The sequence below is a fragment of the Diabrotica virgifera genome, chromosome 5, assembly GCF_917563875.1.
Source record: "Diabrotica virgifera virgifera chromosome 5, PGI_DIABVI_V3a".
Taxonomy (NCBI): domain Eukaryota; kingdom Metazoa; phylum Arthropoda; class Insecta; order Coleoptera; family Chrysomelidae; genus Diabrotica; species Diabrotica virgifera.
The window spans coordinates 185,755,969-185,780,570 of record NC_065447.1 but is presented as its reverse complement, the minus strand read 5'-3'; the positions used below and the strand labels follow the sequence as shown (position 1 = coordinate 185,780,570).

Here is a 24,602-nt window from a genome sequence, read left to right as displayed (position 1 = left end):
GGTTTAAGGGAGCAAAACCACCATAAAATTTTTATGGGGTACACAAATGTCACTTTAATTTTATTTTAAGATGTTGCTGCCATAAAAATGCTACATGTCCATTTTCAATAAAAAATCTCTGAGAATTTTTGATATATGAAAAAAAATCGATTTTCATTTTATAACTTCAAAGGGCTGTAACTTTTTTTGTGGGCATTATTGTGTATAGGTAAATGAGGTTCAATCAACCTATTTTTGACCCCAGTATCTGTGGTATAATTTATGACCAATCTTTTCGGGACACCCTGTATATAGGTACAGTATGTCTGCGTAACTTGGAACCATATGGGAAACTTTTTTCTTATCAATTTTACGAAAAAAAATATATTCTTTATAAAATGCTCTGCATAGTCTATGTTATACGAGGTATGTCAAAAAAATTGTATGTAAAGTACCTTTAGATTTCACAACATCGAAAATTGTTATTATGAAAAGTTGTTAAGAATTAAAAAAACTATGTTTTGGGACTCATTAATTTTATTACATCATTCTAATTGAAAAAAAACAATTTTTTTAAATTACTTATAACCAACATCATTTTATTACGACTATCTATAAGTATTTTATTATTAATTTTACGAAAAAGGTTATTTTTTACAAAAAGCTTTATATGGTGTAAAATCTAAGATGCAATCATAATATATAAACTTTTATCAATTCTATACGAGGTATGTTAAAAAATATGAATTTCGTCCAAGAGTAAAGTACCTTTACAGTTCACAATATTTCAATTAGAAGAATGTAATTGCATATTCAAAACATAACTTTTAATTCCGAACAACTTTTTATAAAACATTTTTCGATATTGTTTAATATAAGGATACTTTACTCTTGATCGAAATTCATCTTTTTTGACATACCTCGTATAAAATTCACAAAATTTGATTAAGAGCATTTTATGAAGAATAACTTTTTTTCGTAAAATTGATAACAAACAAGTTTCCAATTGCATTTGATTATTTTTCCAATTCCAATTCATTTTATTATTTTTGCTGGTGGCTATTCTCGGCCACCAGTTGCCCGTGCTCACAATTTGGTGGGCCCACTAGTTGCGCCACTAGTTGCGCCACCAGTTACCTAGACTAATAGACACCGAAATAAAACGAATGATCGTAAATTGGGTCCCAGCAGGTAGCAGATTAAATTAAAAACTTTCTACCCTTTTGTCAATGAGTAAATTCGGTCCCAACCAAGGGTTTTACAATACTTGGCTGCTTAATCGACTTCGTAGAAAGAAGTAATTAGGATTATTACGGGTGGAAATTTCCGACATTCGTCTTCTTCAAGCATGGTATATAGGAAAATTCAACAAATTGGTCTAACAGCTGTGTACAAAGATGAAAATTCCGACGCGGGACGATGGCTAAGGCCGCGCCTACATTGGATCCGTTTTTCTCCGATCCGATCAGATCAGATCAAATCCGACGTCGGCCGACACATCGAAATACACTTTGTATTCTATTTTTCATCTCATCCCTTGTTGTTGGAGGTATTTTATAAACTTCATTATTAACGTAACCCCAAAAAAATCAGTCCGGTTTATTAAATTTTGGTGATTTGGGTGGCCACGCTACTGGTCCATTGAAAAATGAAAATATCTCGAAAAATAATAAATTTAGACATAGGGAATGTTATCTAAAAATTAAAGTACGGTAATTGTACTTTTCAGTAGTGATATAAAATACAGGGTGTTCCATTTAAAATTACTGAGAAAATAATGTACTTGCGTTTTGGCTCACCCTGTATTTGATATAAAGAAAATTAGCAATATTCTTGAAAATTTTGACAATAAATAAAAAAATATGGCATTAATAAACCATTGCTGTTGTGCTTATTTTTATTTATACAGGGAGTTGAACTTGTTACGATTTTCATACAAAATTTGTTATAACTTTGTAAATACCCTGTATAACATTACAAACTAAAAATGTGTACCATTTTTATTCGGTTGCAATGCGAAGGCAAACCAATCTTACTTTTTAATTAGAATACGGAGTGCAGTCCAGTTCCTTTAACCGCGATTTTCTGCTCTTATTGGAGCTTCATCAGAAGAAACGTAGGCACTGTTCTCCATGGATGTAACATTCTGATGAAGCTCCAATAAGAGCAGAAAATCTCGGTTAAAGGAACTGGACTGCACTCCGTATTCTAATTAAAAAGTAAGATTGGTTTGCCTTCGCATTGCAACCGAATAAAAATGGTACACATTTTTATTTTATTTTCGTATTACTCCGTAGAGTAACCAGGTGCATCTTTCAGTTGGAACTTTGCCGGCTGCAGACGGGGGATGTGAATTGCAAAGTGTAGAATTCCTTCCCTCTCGTCTTCACTGCAGCATCCATATGACTTGCAAATTATAGAAGTCTTGGAGGTGTTACCATGAAAATGTACCAATAAGTTTTCAATTTAAAAATCTTTTAGTGATTTTTAATATTTTTCAATATTATTAATTTACTATTAGGATTGAAAACTTGCTTCGTCTAACATTACAAACCTTTATATTTGTGTGATGGAGAAGTTAACAGGATTTCGAATATAAAATAAAATATAGGGTGTTCCATTTAAAAAAAAAACATAAGTTTGGTCTGCCACTGTGTTATCAAACACCCTGTAACATTCTAACTAATTTTGTAGTGAAGCTCAAAGGTGGCCAAAATTTTTGTTATTAACTTTTATTGCTATATTGAGCTTTACCCCACTAATCAATCACCCTGTATAGAAATCAACACACAACGCAAGCGAAATACAAACGTCGAAGAAAAGTTAAACATAGAAAGCTTAGAAGACGAAGGGACACAAAACTTGTATAGAAACAGACTAACATAAAAGCTAAACAGCCATAACCTAGAGACTAAAAAGGATATAGAAGAAACCTGGAAAATTATTAGAAAAAGTATCCTACAAGCAGCAGAAGAAGCTTTAGGTAAAAGAAAAGTCAACAGAAATAAACTGGAATACAAAACTCCATGGTACGAGGAAAGGGTGAAAGCACTAGCAAATCAAAAGAAACAAGCTTTCCTAACATACAAAAGAGTGAAGACATCGGAGGCACGAGACGACTACGTGACAATCAGGAATAGAGTAAACCAAGAAATACATAACATCAAAAAAGAACACTGAAAGAAATTTACCAAAGATATGGAATTCGACCTCTATGGATCCCAGAAAAAGGTGTGGAAGATGATAACGAGACAAAAAACAGAAATGAATGAATTTGTACAGATAGATAACATTACGGAGACACAATGGACTGAGCATTTCACGAGATTATATGGAGAAGGAGAAAAAGAGAACAGAGAAATAAACATTAATGAAACCCACGATAGAGTACTAATATCAGAAGAAGAGCTACAAGAACGAATAAAAAATAAAAAAATAAAAAAGCACCTGGTCCTGATAAGATAAATAATGAACTGCTAAAATATGGAGGAGAACACTACTTAAATGGCTCCCAAAATTTTTTGTCGATATAATAAATATCGGAGTAGTAACAGCGGAATGGAAGGAAAGTCTCCTGCTACCTATACTTAAAAAGGGAGACTCGAAAAATCCTGAAAATTATAGAGGCATTAGTCTGATGAACAGCACATTAAAATTTTTGACGGCAGTCATAAAAGATAAAGTCGAGGAAAAAGCGAACATGGCAGATGAACAACAAGGCTTCCGGAAGAACCGCAGCACAATAGGTGCAATTTTTATTATCAGGCAAATAGTAGAAAAGTCTATTGAACATGTAAAACCAGCATACATGTGCTTTGTAGATCTAAAAAGTGCTTTTGACAGGGTGAGGCGAAATTATATCTTAAATTTATTACAAGCTGAACAAATAGACCACCAGATAAAAAGGCTAATTAACGAAATTAACAAGAACAACAAGACCAGAGTTATAATGTCAACAGGAGAAACAGAACACATAGAACTAAAAGGAGGAATCCGCCAAGAAGACTCGCTCAGCCCATTGTTATTCAATATGGTGATGAATGAAATAATTCACGAAGTAAGAAAACGACATGGATAGCACATGGGAGCGCATAAAATCACGATGCTATGCTATGCCGATGATGCAGTACTAATTGCTGATAACGAGGATGGCCTACAAAGGCAGCTCCACACTTTCAATATCACAGCAAATAAACTTAATATGAGAATATCAGTAGGAAAAACTAAATGTATAGTGATAAGTAAAGAGCCGCGTAGATGCAAGTTCGAAATAGACGGCAAAATTGTAGAACAAGTAATGAAAGTCAATTACCTAGGAGTAGAGATCACTAGTGACAGGAATATAAGAACAGAGACCACAACACAAGCAACACAAGCGGCAAGAGTAAGTGGTTGCCTCCGAGAAACCATATGGAAAAACAAATATCTGACCACGGAAAGCAAAATAAAAGTATACAAGATAACAGTAAGACCTATCCTAACATATGCAGCGGAGACAAGGACCGATACAAGAAAGACGAAACAACAAATTAACAATATCTAAATAAAAGTATTGGGATCAATAGCGGGCATAGGTATCATTAAGAGACAGACAAAGCAACTGAAGTATACGAGAACGATGCAAAATTCAAAATATTAACAGGTGGATAAAAGCAAGAAAGAAAAACTGGAACGAACATGTAAACCGAATGGAACCAGATAGATTAGCGAACATCTGTAAAAACAACAAGCCGTATAGTAGAAGAGCCGTTGGAAGGCCGCCGAAAAGTTGGAAAGACAATGTACAGTCAACAACAACTGAAACAGAATAAGAGGCAGACAAACAGGAGTAATCCTAGTCGCGCGAAGAAGTAGAAGAAGAAGAAGAAGTATCGGTCGGCCGCGCAAAAGATGTGACAACCTTCCATACAGATATCAATCCGCCAATGAACGAGCAAAATTGCTTATAAAAGGGAAGAAGAAGAATTAAAATATTTAATGTCGAAATAATCTGAATGAGCCTGAAAGTAATGACTGGTAAAGGTAACTTAAAAATCATAAAAATCACTCCATCCATATTGGAGTTTCAAGAGTATCGAGTGCCTGTAGTAACGATCTAAGAAAAAGTCAGCTTTTTTCGTGCCCCAACTAAATATATTCGACAGACAAAACCACCTTGTCCTGGAAAACGTTCCCCAATGGCACACTACTAACGGGCGGAGGTAAATTCCTCACCAACCAGTAAAACCATATATTCCTACAGGTATTTTCCTCACCAAACTTAAGGGTTTGTATTAATCCGGTAGGTATTTTCCTCACCAACTCACTCAGGTAATAAAATAAAAATATAGATGTAATTTAAGAATGATCATTATGAAAGCATCCGAAATCCGAATAAAAGACATATTTATTTCTTTACATTATAATAATAGTTTATAATATAGATAATGTGCAAAACGTATAAATTATTATTTAATATTAGAGACACACTTTATAAAATTAACTATAGTCATTTGATTAGAATGATAACTTATTAATAAATTTTCTACATTTTTCTCAGCTTAACATCTTTATCTTTGATAGGTTTTGCAATATGCAAACTTGCAAACTGCAATAATCAAAAAATTTCATTTTCTGGTTTGCATGATATTAAATCAAACACAAAACAATCTGATACTTCTTCTGATTTTATATAATGTAAGGCCAAAAATATGTTTGAGCCACTTGCCTACTTCAGAATCATTTGTATATTCTGATATTAAATCAAGAGACTGAATTTTTCAATACCAAGTTGGTGTAAGTAGTTGAAATCTACAATCATGTACAGTTGAGTCCACGAGTCTTTACCCGTGCGTCATTAATACCTGGCGAGATAAAAGACATATTTGATAACTCAAATTTTAACCTGTAATATTATAGGAGCAGTAGCTACTTACTGTCACTTGCGGTTGCGTTTAGTAAATTTAAATTTCCGACTTATCATCAACTTTTTCGTATGCTTTAAATGATGACGCACGGGTAAAGACTCGTGGACTCAACTGTATTTCAGTGTTCGGACATATTTGAATTATTGCATTATGTATATAAACAAATAAAAATGATTGTTATAAGTTTCTGTTTTTTGTTTAGCAGTAAACAGTAGGTATAATAAAGAAATATAATGCCCATTAATTAGCACATGAATAGTGAATAATTACAAATAATATGTGGTACAGTAATTGTGCCATACATAATATACGAGAGGGGCAAATTATAGAATAAATTAATTTTCTCTAAAATGGACGATTTTGGAGAAAAATCCCGAGACAGGTCGATTTTTATTTTTAAATTACAATTTTTTGGCCTATATTTCATACTAGTGACGTCATCTATCTAGGCGTGATAGGTGAAATAGGGGTCGTGTGTAGCTTATTTGAAAGGGTGTTAAATTCTCTATTCAGTATTATAAATATTAACATATTTATTTATACAGGGTGGCCAAAACAATAATTTTTGGATTAAATTAATTGACGAAAAAAGAAAAATGTATTTAATTTATTTAACTTATAATACATTCTATTGCTGCCATAAAATAGAAAAAAAGTTTATTTCGTAAATAAACATTGCTTTTCGCTTACATTAAATGTTCAAACTGCCAAGAGACAGGAGGGGAGGCTGTTTGAGATTTAATTTAAGTGAAAAAAATATTTATTTGTAAAATAAACATTTTTTTTACTTTCCGACAGCAGTACAATGTATTTTGAGTTAAATAAACTGCATACATTCTTATTTTTACGTCAATTAATTTAATTCAAAAATTATTTTTTGTATTAGTATAAATATTGATTTTAATGCTTATATTACTGAATAGAAAATTAAACAACGTTTCAATTGAGCTACTAAACGTCCCCTATTCGCATTTAAAAAATCATCGATTAGGTACCTACGTCATCACGCTCAGATGGATGACGTCACTATTATGAAATATAGATATGCCAAAAAATTGTAATTTAAAAATAAAAATCGACCAGTTTCGGGATTATTTTCCAAAATTGTCCATTTTAGAGAAAACGAATACATTCCACAATTTTGCCCCTCTCTGTATAAAATTCAATGTGGCTAAAAGTCTTATTCACAACTAAATACAGTTAGTTTTAACACAGTTTAAAAAGAGAAAATTTTCCCCCTTGGTTGTTTTTTGAGCACAGCTCTTCACAAATTCTTGAACCTCATCAATATTGGAAGGAAGTCGACCAGGCATCATTTTTCGTCGATAATTATGTAAATATATTTTTTCTTATGTAACTGACATCAATCGTAGTAATTGTTTTAGGCAAATTAGCTGCAAGCTCTTGGCAAATAATTTTTGCTGGTTTTTCAGTATATTCTCTTCGGCTTTACGTTTACAAGAGTTAGAAACAATTTTTCGATCTATCTTCTGACGATCTGGTTCATGATTATGTTATAGGCTACTTCTAGTCATTGTAAAATTTGCCCCAAGAGTAAACAATTTCGCACTATAAGTTGTTTTATTACCTCCAGAAAACTTCTTCACTTTTTAAAACTTTCACCTAATAAAAAATAAAATTTTCAAATACCAGTAAAGGTTTACCGCGATTACTTTCTATTAGACATGCCATTTTTGTCAAAATTCCAATTATGACTAAAAATAAAATACTATAATTAATTAATTAATTATTATAGGTACCTACTGTAATTTTATAGTAGATAAATAATTCCCTTGAATGCCTTTTAGTAAAATCTACCTGAAACAACCATTTCAGTTTTGGTGAGGAAAATACCTGTAGGATTATGACATAACCCTTCCAAACGCAGGCAAAAAATTATTTTGGTGAGGAAATTACACCCGCCGCTACTAACATCCCATATTTTGCTGCAGAAATTTTGAAAAATTCAATAACATTTCTTGATGACTCTTCTTCTTGAAATGCCGTCTGCCAATCGAAGGTTGAATATAATCATCACTATCTTTACTCTATCTACCGCGGCTATGAAGAGTTCCATTAATCTGCATTTAAACCAGTCCCTTCAACTTTTCAACCATGGCACTATCCTTCTTCCTATACTCCTTCCTTCTCTTGTCTTTCTCTGTATTATCAACCTTAGCATTTCATATCGCTCTCCCTTCATTAAGTGTTCCACATATTGTAACGTTCTTATTTTTTTTGTCTTTATTATTTCGTATTATTTGCCCTTTTTTCGCAATACTTCCGTGTTGGTATTTTTTTCTGTATCCATGCTATTTTAACCATCCTAGTATAACACCACATTAATGACTCTACGTAACAACAAAAACACATCATAGTTCCTATATAAGGTATATAATAGGAAATTGTCACGTACTGTTATAATAATAAATTAGAAATAACTTTCCGGCACACCTATTAGAACAAAAGTTGATTCAATTTAATATATGAATCATAAATATTATTATGAAAATAATTAATTGAATAACGTGAATTGCAATCCCGCGGAAAATAACTAGCGGTAAATGTATAAATTCCCATTATACAAAAATTAGCATAAGAATTCTAGAATTCCTATTATACAAATTAGGGGAGTGCATGTAGATTCTCACTTCGGAAAAAAATCAAACAAGATAGAACTTTTTGTAATTTCATTAAGAAATATTTAATAAACAACATATCAAAAAGTTCTACTCGAGAAGTGGGTGCTTCATTTTTTATTAAACAAATGAACTACGAAATTGGATGTTTTTAAATACCTCCGAAAATATAAATTTTAGAAACAAACTGACTTGACCATTGAAAAATTCAGAAAATTTTACAAAAAAACCTTATATAAAGAATTTTTTAAAATTAAATCTGTATCTTCTATAATTTTTTATTTATAACGCTAAAGTCACCCTTCTCACAAACATTGGCGCATTGTAAACTAGCGTACGGCGAAGTGCACGGTTGAGTTATTTTAATGTAATTCTTTAACTAATGGATCAAATGAAATTTTACAAATTGAACATGAAAGAAGAATAATTAAACTATCTTATGATTATAATAAAAAGAAATAAAATGTATGGGCATAAGTACGGTGGGCGGAAAGTGAGCCTTATATGAATTTTGTTTAAAAATGATTTAAAAATGTGTAACTAATACAATTTTTCTTATAAAACCCTCAATTTTGCACAACTTACCTTTCAAGAATTCTTACTAAATGATGTTTCATTCAAAAAAAATCTCAAAAATTTAATTCAAATGATATGACGTCTCAAAAAATGGAATTTTTTAAATCTTCGTAGTTTTATAGAATTACCACCACTTTAAGACGGTATTATTCAAGTTTGAAAAGATATATTACAGTTTTATAAGTGCTTTTTTAAGCTTATGATGTAATCTTTAAAATGCACTAAATTATTTTACTTTACAAATGAAATAAACTATTTCTTTTTGAGAAAATTAAGAAAGATAACAAAAATGTAATACAAAAACCGAAAATTACCAGCTAAAAAAATGTTTATACAAAGCGATCAAAACTTTTTTCTGTAAAACTTACCTAAAATACATTTAATAATAAGCTTCAACCATAATAAATGTTCAGCAAAAAATTTTTTTAGCTCTTATACAGTATGTCTGCGTAACTTGGAACCTATTGATAACTTTTTTATTATCAGTTTTACGAAAAAAAGCTATTCTTTATAAAATACTCTGCATCGTATAATATAATCTAAGATGCAATCATCAAATATCAAATTTAATTAATTTTATACGAGGTATGTCAAAAAATATGAATTTCACTCAAGAGTAAACTACCGTTGCATTTCACAATATCGAAAACTGTTATTAAGAAAAGTTGTTTAGAACTAAAAAATTTGTTTTAGTGTTCAATTACATCATTCTAATTAAAATATTGTGAATAATAAAGGCACTTAACTCTTAAGAAAAATTCATATTTTTTACATACCTCGTACAAAATTAAAAAAGTTTTATATCTGATGGTCGTGTCTTAGACTTTAGACCAGGGAGAGCATTTTATGAAGAATAACTTTTTTTCGTAAAAGTGATAATAAAATAGTTATCATAATTGTAATAAAATGATGATAAGTATCCGTAATTTGAGAAAAAATTGATTTTTTTTTTTCGATTAGTATGATGTAATTGTATATTTTTAAACATAGTTTTTAATTTCAAACAACTTTGTAGAATAGCATTTTTTTATATTCTGGAATATAAAGGTACATACTTTACTCTTTAACAAAATTCATATTTTTGACATAACTCGTATAAAATTGATAAAACTTGATATCTGATGGTCGAGTTTTAGATTTTTGACTATCCAGAGCATTTTATGAAGAATGACTTTTTTTCGTAAAATTGATAATAGAAAAGTTTTCCATGTGGTTCCTAGTTACGCAGACATACTGTATAAGATCTTCTGTATAAGAATTTTCAAATTGCAATGCCCTATTCGGATTCAGCATATTCAGAAACAAAATAGAAACATATTTGATCAAAGTAAAATGATGAATTTAACGATATTTTTAAAATTATTTATACAAAACAATTGTTATTGTTTAAACAATTAATAAACAATTAGCGGCCAAATCTGCGAGTAGAACTTTTTACTTTCACATCTATATAAACTAACAAAAAAAGTTTTAGAAAAATATAAGCTTGTTTGAATTTTTTCGAAACAATGAATGTTTTCGTTCTAAACGAGATATAAAGTTTTTCAAAATCGGTTGTCAAATCACTGAGTAAATAATTTTTAAAATGAGAGGTGCAGCGTGGATATCACATACCTAAATAACATAACTAAGCAAAATGATATTACGTTAAGTGATTTCCACATTGCATCTCTCATTTTAAAAATTAATTGATCAGTCATTTCACAACCGATTTTAAAAAATTTTATATCGCTTGATAGGTAAATGACCGTTTTTTCAAGTTACAAAAAAATATATTGGGTGTTTTAATAAAAAAAGTCAATAACGTTTTTTTTTAATATTCCGCCATTTTTCATTTAAAAGCGATACAGAAAATAGACATTTACCTAAAAACTTGAAAAAACGGTCATTTACCTAACCAGCGATATAAAAAATTTTAAAATCGGTTGTCAAATGACTGAGAAATTAATTTTTAAAATGAGAGATGCCATGTGAAAATCACATAACATAATATCAATTTGCTTTGTTAGGTTATTTAGGTATGTGATATCCACGTTGCACCTCTCATTTTAAAAATTAATTACTCAGTGATTTGACGACCGATTTTGAAAAAATTTATATCGATGGATAGGTGAATGACCTTTCTTTCAACTTACAAAAAAATACACTGGGTGTTCGATTAAAAAAAAGTCAACAACGTTTTTTTCAAAAATCCGCCATTTTTTTTCGTATTTGAAAGCGATATTAAAAATTCAATCCATTCAGAAAAAACTTTTACAAACATTTCAGCGGAAACCGCATTTTTTTATCTTTAGCCGTTTAGAAGTTATAGGCAGTTAAAATGGGGGAAATATAAGTGGACACCCGGTATTAGAAAAACATTTAGTTTTATCCATTAAAATAGCAATCAGATCAATATAATACAGCTATATTTTTAATTCGTAATATTTTAGATGACTATCTAATGTACGAGATATTTACATTTGATAAACAATTGTATTTACATATTATGTACAGCATTGTTTTAGATAAGGAGGTATTTACTAATCTTGAAATATAAATCTGAATGAACCAATCTATTTCAGTGTCAATCAATTTTGAATTTAGAACATTTGAAGGGTATTACAGGTTATATTTGGAAATGACAATATGTCATTGTTAAACCGTCCACGTATTCAAATCTGCATATTTTTAATAAAATATTAATGAATCTTTTCACTTCAATTTTAACACTTTATTTTCTAGTAAAAAATATTTTAACAGAAGATGTAGGTACACTATTTTTAACTGAAATAATCTCTTCGCGAGATTCTGAAACTGTTTTCTGGTGGCATGTCTAAATTTAAGTATAACCTAAAAATACTAGGTTTGTTCCAACACAACGAAGAACCGTCATGTAACGATAACGTTACTATATAATTAACGTTCCATGGGTTCCATGGTAACGAAATAATACGTTCCATGTTACTGCGCAAGACGGTGATCGTTACATGGACGGTTTCTTCTTGTGTTGAAACAAACCTACAAACAGGTCATGTTTAAAGAATGTAGCTTATAAAAAAAACAAAAATAAGGGTGGGTTTGGATCTATTTATAGCATATTTCGCCCATTCTTGAATGTAAGCCTCCCCTTTTTCTCTCCAGGATTCTCTGTCCTGGGCTATACTCATCCATTTGTAACCAGCGTGTTTTTTGATGTCGTCGATCCATCCCATTTGAGATCTTCCTCTTCCTCTTCGGTATTCCCAGGGGCTCCAGTGCAGTATTTGGTTATTCAATCTGCCATCCCTTTGCCTTGCATTGTGCCCAGCGAATTTTGAAGGTTTACAGTGTACGTACAGTGAACCCAGAGGGTGGGTTTATTGTGTCTATAACCTCAATACAAGCGGATAAATACATAGCTTATTTAAAGTTGGTTCTTCTTCGTCAAATACCAAAATTGAAAGTTTAAAAGTGAAATATGAAGAAACCAATGCATTTTTCATAGAATACTCATAGAACCTTTTTTGTAGTGTTTGAAAACACTCTTATTTTTTTTACAAAAATCTCTAGAATCCTAAGGGATTTAGTGCTATACTCAAAAACCGTTTTAAAAGGTGTTTTTTTTTTGTTAAAAAACTGACAATTCCCGGTGTTATTTTTAATAAAATAATGTTACCCCTGAGAAGTGGTTTTCAAACAAAACAGTTCTTAGAATAAATTCAGTTTTTTCTAAACCCCAAAATAAAACCTCAAAAAATAATATGTCAAGTATAGTCTACAGTATCCCTTGCACAAATTGTAATCTGCAATTACATTACATTGACATTGGCCAATCATCAAGACGTTTAAGGGGCCGTATTATCTCCCACGGGAGTGATTCAAGGAAATATTCAAATTGGTGCAGTTTAGCTATCCACGTTATTAAAAAGAATCGCTTAATAAATTATGAAGATGCCAAGGTATTAACAATAGAAAACAATTATTTTAAGAGATTGTTTCTTGAGATGGCTTTTATCTCCGAAACTGAGGATACCATAAATAAAAAAACTGACATCAAGCACTTAAGTGAAATTTACTCACATTTATTGTATTTAAATGAAGAATTAAAAAGCAATATAAGAACAACATAAATTTCAATGTATAAACCTGAAAGTTGTGGTTTTCTATTTTTTCTGTTATAAAAATTGGGTTTACGATCTGTGAAATAGGACAGAACTGTATATTTATGATCGGTTTCAATTCCTATGCCATGAAAGAATTTTGTAATCGATTTTAAACTCATAAATCAAAGAAAATGTTTCAAATGGTAAAGCATTTATGAAACATGTTCAGAAAGAATATTTGTGATATACCTTTATAGCTAATATTATATTAACCCAATAAAATATAAATTTTTATTAGATATATTAACTTGATAAAATGTCATATATTAATATGATAATTAAAGTAAATTAAAAAAAAAATAAAAAAAAACTAGAGAACCCCGGGTTTGAACCGGGGACCACTCGATCTGAGGTGATCTGATGAGCTATATCCGCTGCGCTGTTGACTAGCGTACTTTACAACGGGATCTAAATGGCATTGCATTATTTGCATTTATAATGGCTTAAAACTCAAAATAAAACTCAATGCATGCACGTAAAAGCTGTTGAAGCTTTATGAAAATTTGTCTAGGTAGCCTGGAAGTATGTTTAAAATCGATTACAAGATTCTTTTGGGCACAGTGACGATACACTAACAAAATTAAAATAAAAAAACATACAAAAAATGTCCGAATTTTTTTGACCAGGCGTGAAAGGTTTATGATCTCTACAAGTAAAATAGTCCTTGGGCCTATCATTAAAAAAATATTACGTCCCTCATGAGACTTTTTTATTCAGTTATTCATGTCAAGTCGGACAACTTTATTCTATTTCGGAAAATTTTCGGAAGAGGAGGAGTTTCGTAAATATAGAGGTTTCTAAATTTTGGTGAGTCCGACAAATGAAGTACCCTTAAAAATGTGTCGGACAATTTGTTATCGGAACTAGTAAATTTTTATCAAATAATCCTGTACAAAAAATCACCATTGGGGCGCACGCATCATAGAGTCATAAAATGTATAGGTACCCTCACAGCTGGTTTTTGCAGAATTGTTTGATAAAAATATCTACTTACAATTTACTGGTAATATTGTCCGACAAATTTTTAAGCGTACCTACTCCAGCTGTTGGACGCACCAAAGTTTGGAAACCTGTATTATTTACGAAATGCTCCTCTCCCGAAAGTTTTCCAAAATAGAAAAAGTTGTCCGGCTCTACATGAAAAACTGAATAAAAAAGTCTCAAAAGCGAGGAAATAGAGGAAATTCGATATATATTTTTTATGGTGGGCTTAAGACTTAAAAATATTGCTGCTCAATGGCTAAGATGCCAAAGATGCGTAAGTTTGATTTGATTAAAAAGTGTCTAAAATACTTAAAACTTAAACTAAATACTTAAAACGTATAGAAACTTCTGGCAATTTGTGAATAGGGATTTTTTTTAATTCTAAAATTTTTTATTTCATTAGTAGTTCCAAAATGACACAAAATCTAGGCATCGGATAAAAAAGTTTATTTGAAGAAAGTGTATTTTTTTTATTCTCATTAATGGCGGTACAGGCTCGTTTTTTTAATATTGTATTTAATTACAGAGTAATTTCCACATACATATTAATATATTTCTGAAATTGGGCTCTGTACCGCCATTCTTTATTATATTACGAATACTTGTGCCAAATATCTCGAAAAAATATTCAAAATTACAACCGCAATCTTGGAACGCGTTTTTGCTACCTGTTGATCGTTACTGTATCACCTTAACAATAATTATAACTCTGTAAGTAGATATGCACATCAAAATAAATACAGATTTGAAGTTTTGCAGTCCATACAGGTTGAAGGTTCACATTTTTTAAGATACTCAATTACTCAACTGAATTTTTTTAATTCTAAAAGCGGCCTACTGCGAATCCAAAAACACGGTAAATTACCGATATTTCTGGTTTGCATTACAGATGTCGGAAAAAGTTATTTGAACAAGTTGTTCCAAATATTATTCTAATCCCACATACCAAATTTCATCACAAAATTCGCACTTAGTTTTTTCATTATTTGTAGTCAGGATCTTAAAATCGGAGAGGAGGCTGGCAGGCATAAATAAAATAGGCGAACTGTTGCATGCCGCAAAAGACAGACGTAAGATAATAATTCGACGACGCACTATAGGTGTACGGCACGCATCTAAATATTTGGACCATAGGAGTTTTCTATTGGTTCGTTGCAGCACGCGGTAATATTTTAACCAATAGGCGACGCGCGACGAGGTTCCAGATGCATATACGGAATGTTGGTCGGTCCCAAATTCATATACGGAATGTTAAATATCGTACACCGAAAAAGATAAATTTTTTTAGAGTCTTTTAAAAAGGAGATTGATTTTAAAATACTTGTTACTGTATTATTAAATAAAAATAAAACAATTATAGTATTTCGAATGTTTTTTTTCTCTGATTCTGGCTTTGGTTTAGAACTAGAACCTTTAGCCACGTAATTGTATAGCTTATCACTAAGTCAGGGGAGTAATGTGTAGTGTGTGTGTTGAGTAAATGTCTTGTTACTTTGCAAAGTTGACGTCATTGTCTTTGCAAAGAGACGCTAATTGTTTCCGAACGTCTGCGGTCCCTCCGGTTATTTCGAATGTTATTTGGTGCGAAATTCATATGCGGAATGTTAATTATTCGTAGACCAAAAATGGGACTTTTTATTACTCAGTTAAAGGAGACTGATTTTAGAATACCTATTTTATTGATGTATTATTAAAGAAAAATAAAACAATGATTAGGTACCTATTTGGTGCGAAATTCATAAATGGGATGGTATAGATTTGAGAGACATATTTCTTTATTTGACTAAGATTTCGCTTTCTCAGAATTTTTAATGACTTGCACGTGTCGTTAAGTAGTTTAGATCTGTTTCAGCTATGCAATTCAATTCTGTTGAAGTTTAGGGATGTGTGCTATCAGACGAAAATAAATGTTAACTTGGTTATAACGTTTGCGGTTGTGTTTTAAATATTATTTATTCTGGTTTATATATTTATTTTGGTCTACGAATAATTAAGATTCCGCATATGAATTTCCCACCAAATAACATTCGAAATACTATAATTGTTTTATTTTTATTTAATAATACAGTAACAAGTATTTTAAAATCAATCTCCTTTTAAAAGACTCTAAAAAAACTTATCTTTTTAGGTGTACGATATTTAACATTCCGTATATGAATTTGGGACCGACTAACATTCCGTATATGCATCTGGAACCTCGCCGCCTATTGGTTAAAATATTACCGCGTGCTGCAACGAACCAATAGAAAACTCCTATGGTCCAAATACATATACGGAATGTTTAGATGCGTACGGCACCATAAGAAGTAGCTTTAGTAATCGTAGGCCAGGGTAATAAGACAAAAATATACCCTGTTCGTGACACTTCAGCAGCCAGGGTACCGAAGCGTTTTTTCGACAGATAATACCTATAGGAACAAATTATAACTATTTCCTGCGTAGGATCTGGCGGCCATTTTTATTTATAAGCAATTAACTGTCAAAAAATGGCATTTTCCCTTTTTTTTCAAATCAACGGAAAACAGTGAAACTTATGATTTTTTTAGTACAAATATCTTCGTGATTATGGAAAAAGCTTTAAAATGACGTATTACAAAGTTTGATATACTCATTTATTGTTAATATAAATGCGAATAAAGGTCGGAATTGCAAAAAAAAATATTTTCTCAATAACTGTTGTAAAAATTAGTGTACAGCTTTGAAATTTTTGTCAAATGAGGGCTCTTTGGTGCTTAATATGTGATAAAAATTTCAAAGCGATTCATTCAATTGTTTAAATTTTATTCAAATTGTTTATCGCAGAGAGCATTTTTTTTGCAATAACATAAATCAGAAAAAAATGACCTTAGAACCATTGCACAGGTGTCAAATGAAAGAGCATGAGCTACATTTTCAACATGGTTTAAAAAAGTGAATAAAAAATGCATTTATTAGTAATAAATAGTTATGCAAAAGTATCGTAAATTTTTGTTTATAAACTTTTTGAATAACTTATTCCAAAAAAATTAACTTTTTTACCCTGTTATAAGTGCACAACTACCAAGTAATGTTATCTATATCATTATTGATAAAGAATTGTAATAAATATGTATAATTTCTTATTTAACAAAATAAAAAGTTTATAAGGAAAGATTTATGATACTTTTGCATAATTATTTATTACTAATAAATGCATTTTTTATTCACTTTTTTTAAACCAAGTTGAAAATATAGCTCCTGCTCTTTCATTTGACACTTGTGGAATGGTTCTAACGTCATTTTCTTCTGACTTATGTTATTGCAAAAAAATGCTCTCTGGGATAAACTGAAATTTTTATCACATATTAAGCACCAAAGAACCCTTATTTGACAAAAATTTCAAAGCTGTACACTAATCTTTACAACAGTTATTGCGAAAATAATTTTTTTTGCAATTCCGACGTTTTTTCGCAATTATATTAACAATAAATGAGTATATCAAACTTTGTAATACGTCATTTTAAAGCTTTTTCCATAATCTTGAAGATATTTGTACTAAAAAAACCATAAGTTTCCCTGTTTTCCATTGACTTGAAAAAAAAGTGAAAAATGCCAATTTTTGACACTTAATTGTTTATAAATAAAAATGGCCGCCAGATCCTACGCAGGAAATAGTTACAATTTGCTGTATTAACTGGTATTAACTGGTATTAACTGTCGAAAAAACGCTTCAGTACCCTGGCTGTTACTCTGGACTATCGAGGAAATGAAGCATTTTGGCTCGCAATTTTTTCGTCCAGCATGGATTTACTTAAAATTTTCATAGAAGGTAGGGAATAGTCCAAGGATCATTTTCTATGCCGCTGTACGCTAAAACCTTGGGGGTGGTTACCACCCCATCTCGGGTGTGGGAATTTTATTATTACATTTTAACCATAAAATCGCTGTAAAGAGTAATTCTAAGAAAAGAATGTTTTTTACATTTCCTTCGTAAAACTAATATTTTTGGAGTTATTCGTGCTTGAAAGTAACAGTTTCTCGTCGAAAAAATCGATTTTTTAGAGGGTTTTTTGAGAATACCTCGAAAAATATGCATTTAATCAAAAAAAACTGTGGATAACAAAATTGTATCTTTTAGTAACACAAACTAAATTGTTTTTCTATAATATCTTTAATAATAATACAAAAGAAGATATGGCATGTTAAAGGTTAGCTTTTCTCGTCAAATGCATAATTTGAAATATTCAATCCAAATAACGGCAAAACTTTGCATTTTTAGAGGAAAACTTAAATTATGTTTCTTCAAGTATACAATTAAACCTTTCAAAGAATAGTAATAAAAAAATTTTAACATGAAAATAGAGCGACTTATGTTTAAAAAAAGGTCGGTACCTGCTTTTCTCTACGAAAAAATCAGTGAAAATAACCCCCTAACTACCCTCCTAATTAAAAATTGGTCTTCACTTTTCTGTAGTTCCTTGTATATTTGTATTTTCAATATACTCAAGAAGTTTGACCTATTTAAAAGTCATAATTTTAGAAAAATTGGAGTTTAAAGGAAAAAAGATTTTTTTACAAAATATCTCCGAAAATACTGGAGATACGAAAAAAATGATAGATTACTAAATTATAGCTTTTTTAAAAATTAAAATTATATTGTGCATAGATTTTCATTTGAGTGAAAGCGAGATACTTATAGCTGTTTAAAACCTCTATTTACGAGCAAACACCCCCTTATTCGAGCCCTTTAAACTCACCCCAATTAAAAACTAAGGGATCTAACGGAATTTAATTTGAAGTCTTATAGCTCTTCAAAAATCCTTCAAAATAATTTTTGAAAAACTTTTTATCGCCAAAAATGAAGGAGCTATGTTTATAAAACGAATTCTTTTTTCGAAATATTCGAATAGTCCGCTTAAGGAACATTTTCAATGCATGTATAATACCACAGAACTGGTTCGTATACTGGAAGATGACTTAAAAACTATTTGTATTTTTGTACTTCTACATATTTGTAAATTCGTGTTTTTGTAAAAATAAAAAATTGTAATGTACTTAAGGGTGGTTTTTAAGGGTTGAAATATTATGATATTATATCCTAAAGCATAAAACAATCATTATTTTTAGCCAATCGAAACCAAATTTTACCCATATTAAAGTTTACAATGTTTTTATATAATTTTTGACAATAAGGGGTAGTGTACACCCCTAAAAATAATCGACGCCCTTGAGCATGTTACAGAATATGAAGTACAGAGTGAGATGATCCTAATCCCAAATTTTTATGTAAATCGATGCAAGCCGAAATTATTCTTTTAGGATAAGTAATTTTTTATATATAGCTCCAACAAGGGTGGTTTTAAGGGTTGAAATATTTTAAAAGTATATCTTAAAGCATAAAACAATCATTATTGTAACTAATAAGAACCAAATGTTGACAATATTAAAGTTTAAAATGTTATTTTATAATTTTTTAAAAGTAGTTTTTTAGGGGTAATTTTCACCCTTAAAAAACCAAAAGTGTACAACGGCTCAATATAGAAAATAAACTAGAGGGTGAAATGAGCCTAATCCCAAATTTTTGTACAAATCGATGATGCTGGACGAAAAAATTGCGAGGTTTTCCCATTTTTTCAGTTTCATTTCCTCGACTATAGGTACTTTTTTTCTACATACGACGCCAACGCGCGACGTCTGGATATAGTACCTATCAGGTATTAATAAAAAAATGAAATAAACATGTCCATTGTGTAATAATATTTAAATTTTCAAAATATGGTTAACCATTGTAAGATATAATTTATTCTATTTGACCGCAACCTAATGCATTGTTCAGTTTTGAAGAGAACTACTCGAAAAAGTAACTGTTCTGAACGAAATTACTAAAAAACGCTCATAAACCAATCATCTCCATACACCAATTGCCTGACCGACAGATCGAACAATACATTCATCAATATTAATTAAGGAAGTGAACTAACCTTTTCTTCCTTGGGGCACAGTGTAACTGACATCGTGAAATTCGATATCGACAGGAGGTCTTTTCGGCAAATGCCTCAGGGATGTGTTCCTAGAATGCAATTCCATTTTAATATATCACTAGCACTAAGTCATCTAACAAAAAACGTCAAAAACCGTACAGAAATCGAGAGGTAAACAAACGTAACGAAGTATTTAAAAGTATCGACTAGACTAGCACACGCGTTGCGCAGTTCACGTTTCAGTACAACATACGTCTATGCACATCTGTTCGCGACTAAAATTTATAAGCGCGGCGATAATATTTTGGTCGGGTTAAAGTTTAAAATAAAAATGCCCCTCTCCATTTTTAGCGCTCGGTTTGTTTATTCCGTTGGTTTCAACACTTTTTATCAACAAAAGATGCAGACTACCCTAGAAAGTTTAAAAGATTCCACATTATGATAACAACAAACAATAATACAAAGTCATAAGTCATACAAATGATACAAATGCACAGCCTATCAAACTAACTAAAGACCTACTGACGGCGTTGTAGCTTAATTTAAAAAGTGGTCCTTTTATTCAGTCTATTTTAAAATTAACTTAGTCATAGTCGGCGCGCCGAGAGATTTACTCCAGGAAACGCAGTACATATTTCGAAATCGAAAAATTACTGGATGCTATTTTCCACTGGATTATTATGATGGTGGGGGAACTCAATACAAAAGGCGTGCCATCTAGTGGGTATTGAAATTTTTACTTGGTCATGATTTTTCATTACTGGGTCATATAAGCAAAAAAGCGAATTTTTCATTCATTTCAAAATTACTTTCATTTCTTGAAAACAGGGCCACTTTATCCATTAGGCAATATAGGCAGTTGCCTAGGGCGGCACGTTATGAGAGGGCGGCAAAAATACTGTACAAAAAATATTTGTATATAAACATTATGGATCTAAGTTCTGTCATTAAAGAGTATGAAGCTCTTTCAAATTACTTTACCGCAAAGAAGCCAAAAAATTATGCCCAAATAAAACATACAAAGAAGTAAGAAAGATAAATTCAATTTGACGAGGGGGCCGATGATCAACTAAACTTTTCAGCTAGTGATGAGATGAAGATCCACACATTCTATGTTATAATTATAATCGACACTCTGATAAGAGACCTGAATAGACGTCTGGAATCTTATCGACTTATGTATCAACGTTTTCGTGTTATTAACAGATTTGCCAAAATTAAGCAATGAAGAAATTATTAAAGAAGCTGAAAATCTGCTACAAAATAAAGACGACCAAGATTCATCATTCATACATGGATGCATTCACTTAAAGGGCATTTGGATACCACAATAAAATCACCAATTGACATATCTTAATATTTAAAGAAGAGTTAGTGCAGTCACTGAAGGTGGATATGAGTTATTACCTTCGATTTCGTTGAACATTCATCGATTTGCATGAAAATTGGTGAGTGGTTAGAGGATATCTCAAGGAAAAAAGGTGACATGGTTTCAACTTGCACTTTTACCCTGGGGATGGATGCCACCTCTTCTCGGGGCTGAAAATTATTTTATTAGAAATATCCCCAGAATTCGATAAAGTGACAAATTCTAAGCACAATTTGTTACATAAAGTTATTAAAATAAATTAATACTTTTGAGTTATTAAAGATCAAAGATTTTAATTTTTCGTGAGAAAAATGAATGTTTTTTACCGATTTTTCATAGATAACTCAAAAACTATAAGATTTTACAAAAAAGTTATTATTACCAAAATTAAAGCTAATAGAAAACGAAATAAACTCCTTAGTAGAAAAACCTTTTAATTTTAACTAAAAGTGAGTTATAGGTAACTGAATATATATTTTTTTGGCGTATGTTTTTTTTTCACTTTTTCCTAAAATGTTCTAAAGGGTTCTCTTATTTTCATCATAACTTGCTTAATTGTGAAGCTATTAACTTCTTCTTGAGCTCATTTGATAGATACTCCGAAGTAGGTATATTTTGACAAGTTTCCTACTTTGACAAGTACCTAGTAGGTATATTTTATAAAATGCATCGTTTTCCCGTTATTTAAGATACTTCGAAAAAATAAAATCTTTGATCTTTAATAACTCAAAAAGTATTGATTTATATTAATAACTTTATATAACAAATTTTGCTTAGATTTTGTCTCTCTATCGATTTATGCTAACATTTTTTTCACCCCCACGTAAAGTGGTAGTTTTCACCACCACGGTGAAAGTTAGCATCATGTCACCTTTGTTCCTTGAGGTATTTTCTAACTACTCAACAATTTTCATGAAAATCGATAAAGGTTCAACAAAATCGGAGGTGAAAACCTTCAGTGACTGCACTAAGTGGATTGAAAGATATTTTCCCTAATTTTTACATTGCTTTGCACATTTATTTGTGCTTCCCAGTTGCCAACGTGTCTGCTGAAAGGTCATTTTCGAAAATGTCAAGAATAAAAAATAATTTCCCATCAAGTATGACGCAAGACAGTGTTAACAATTTGTCGATTTTGTCAAGAATCAAGAACAAAATTTATTTTGAAAAGAAGTCTCTGTCTCTGATGTGATCGAACTGGAATGACAATTTTTTCTATTGTAGGTATATAAACATCGTAGTTTAAATCCATTTTTAGTGTATTCTTATTTAAATAAAAATTTCTGCAATTTTTTTTTTTCGCAAAAATGGTACCTACATGTTTGAAGGGAGGCTACTAGAGAATTGCCTAGGGCGTCAATTGACCTAAACGCGGCCCTGCTTGAAAATACCTACTAGGCGAAGCAATAAAGCACTAAAATCGCCTAAACTTTTTGAAGTAAGACGGATCGTTAGGAAACAGAGGTGTAACCAGGATGATCCTAAGGGGAGGTTACGTCTACTTGAAGGTCTCTGGGGGGTATGGAATAGTAATGGTGTTAAGCGTATAGAGCTCAAAGTACATCCAAAAGGGGGGTTAACCCCCAAAACCACCCCCTGGTTACGCCTATGTTAGGAAACCTCTTGTATTCGATTCGAGAGAGCTTCAGGTAAATTATTGACCACTTCGCATGGAGGACAATTGAAAATTGCATTGTTGTAGGCGGAAAATGCGTTTTACAAAGTGCATCTCAAAGTGTTCAAAAAATAAAAACTCACAACTAGGAAAATAATCATGGAAATGAGTTCAATTTGCATACCCTGGGGTTTTTGAGGTCGCTGAAATGGAACATTGGATCGGCGAAGCTGACCTGAAGGCCGACGAAACAGTCTCCTGAAGTTTTATGGAAATTAATTATGAAAATCGTTGAAACTTGTTATCCCAAGGTTTTTGAGGTCTCTGAACACGAATATTACATCGAAGATGCTGTAGGAGGTACCTGGAGCACGGTATCTACGTCATATCATGGAGTTCTATGAAAATTCGTTTATGAAAATAGTTGAAATTTTTTATCTCGGGATTTTTGAGGTCCCTGAATACGAATATTGCAACGAAGATTCTGTACGAGGTAGCATTGTCTTACTGCTGGTACTTAGAGCATTGTCAACAGTATTCTTTCAATATCCAAACCAACAGGCAAATATCCTGTATAAAAACTATACTAATCATTTTTTCGCTATGCCCATACCGTCGAAGATGACTAATAATACTTGCATTCAGAAATATTAAATATAAACATTCTTTTGATATGCCCAAACCATCTCTCTCATGATTCATCAAATACAATGCAACGGTATTGTAACAAAACCGTCATTCGAATGAAACGTGACATCTTGTACTATATTCAAACTACCGATCGAATATCCCCTATAAAAACTATACTAATCATTAGGTATCTCGCTATGTCCATACCATCGAAATTGACTAATAATATGCTTCCACTTTTAAGTCGGCTAAACAGTGATTTAGATTGCGAAATTTTAAACATTTATAACATTCTTTTGATATGTCCAGAACGATCCCTCTAATGAATTTATCAAATACAATGCAACGGTATTGCAACAAAACCGTCATTCAAATGAAATGTGACATTTTCTTGTACTATATCGTAACCAACGATCAAATATCCTCTATAGGTAAAAACTACCTATACTGATCATTATTTCGCTATGACCATATCATCGAAATTGACTAATATTCTTCCACTTTAAAGGTTGGGCCACATATATCCGCACCGAGCCCGCACCGCGTCCGAGCCAGCATGGCTGGCCAATGGCCATGCTGTCTCTGCAAGGCTGGCCAATAGCCATGGCGGCTCGGATGCGGTGTGGGCTCGGTGCGGATAATATGTGTGTACATTACAACATACGTCTATACACCAGGGCCGTCTTAAGCATACACGGCGCCGGGTGCAAGACTCATCTTTGCGCCCCCTTTTGTCAGAAGATTATATAGGTACGCTAAAATTAAAACTAATTATGTTTGCTTCTTTATTTATAATACTTTAAAAAACATGGTTTCAGTATTCAAAAAAGAACAATCTCTT

General features: G+C 31.4%; 1 protein-coding gene across 2 annotated transcripts in view; it reads right to left on the bottom strand.

Annotated features, from left to right (window-relative positions):
* The window catches only part of LOC114328578 (ATP-binding cassette sub-family G member 1), a 475,585-nt gene extending 454,997 nt beyond the window's left edge, over window positions 1-20,588 (bottom strand). For both annotated transcript variants that reach the window (XR_007698348.1, XM_028277465.2), the window contains exon 1: window positions 20,148-20,588. Coding sequence is in view for 1 of the 2 variants with exons in the window: in XM_028277465.2 (XP_028133266.1) it covers window positions 20,148-20,253 (106 nt within the window). In the remaining variant the exon portion in view is untranslated. The remainder of the gene's footprint in view (window positions 1-20,147) is intronic.
* Window positions 20,589-24,602: the final 4,014 nt, after the last annotated feature.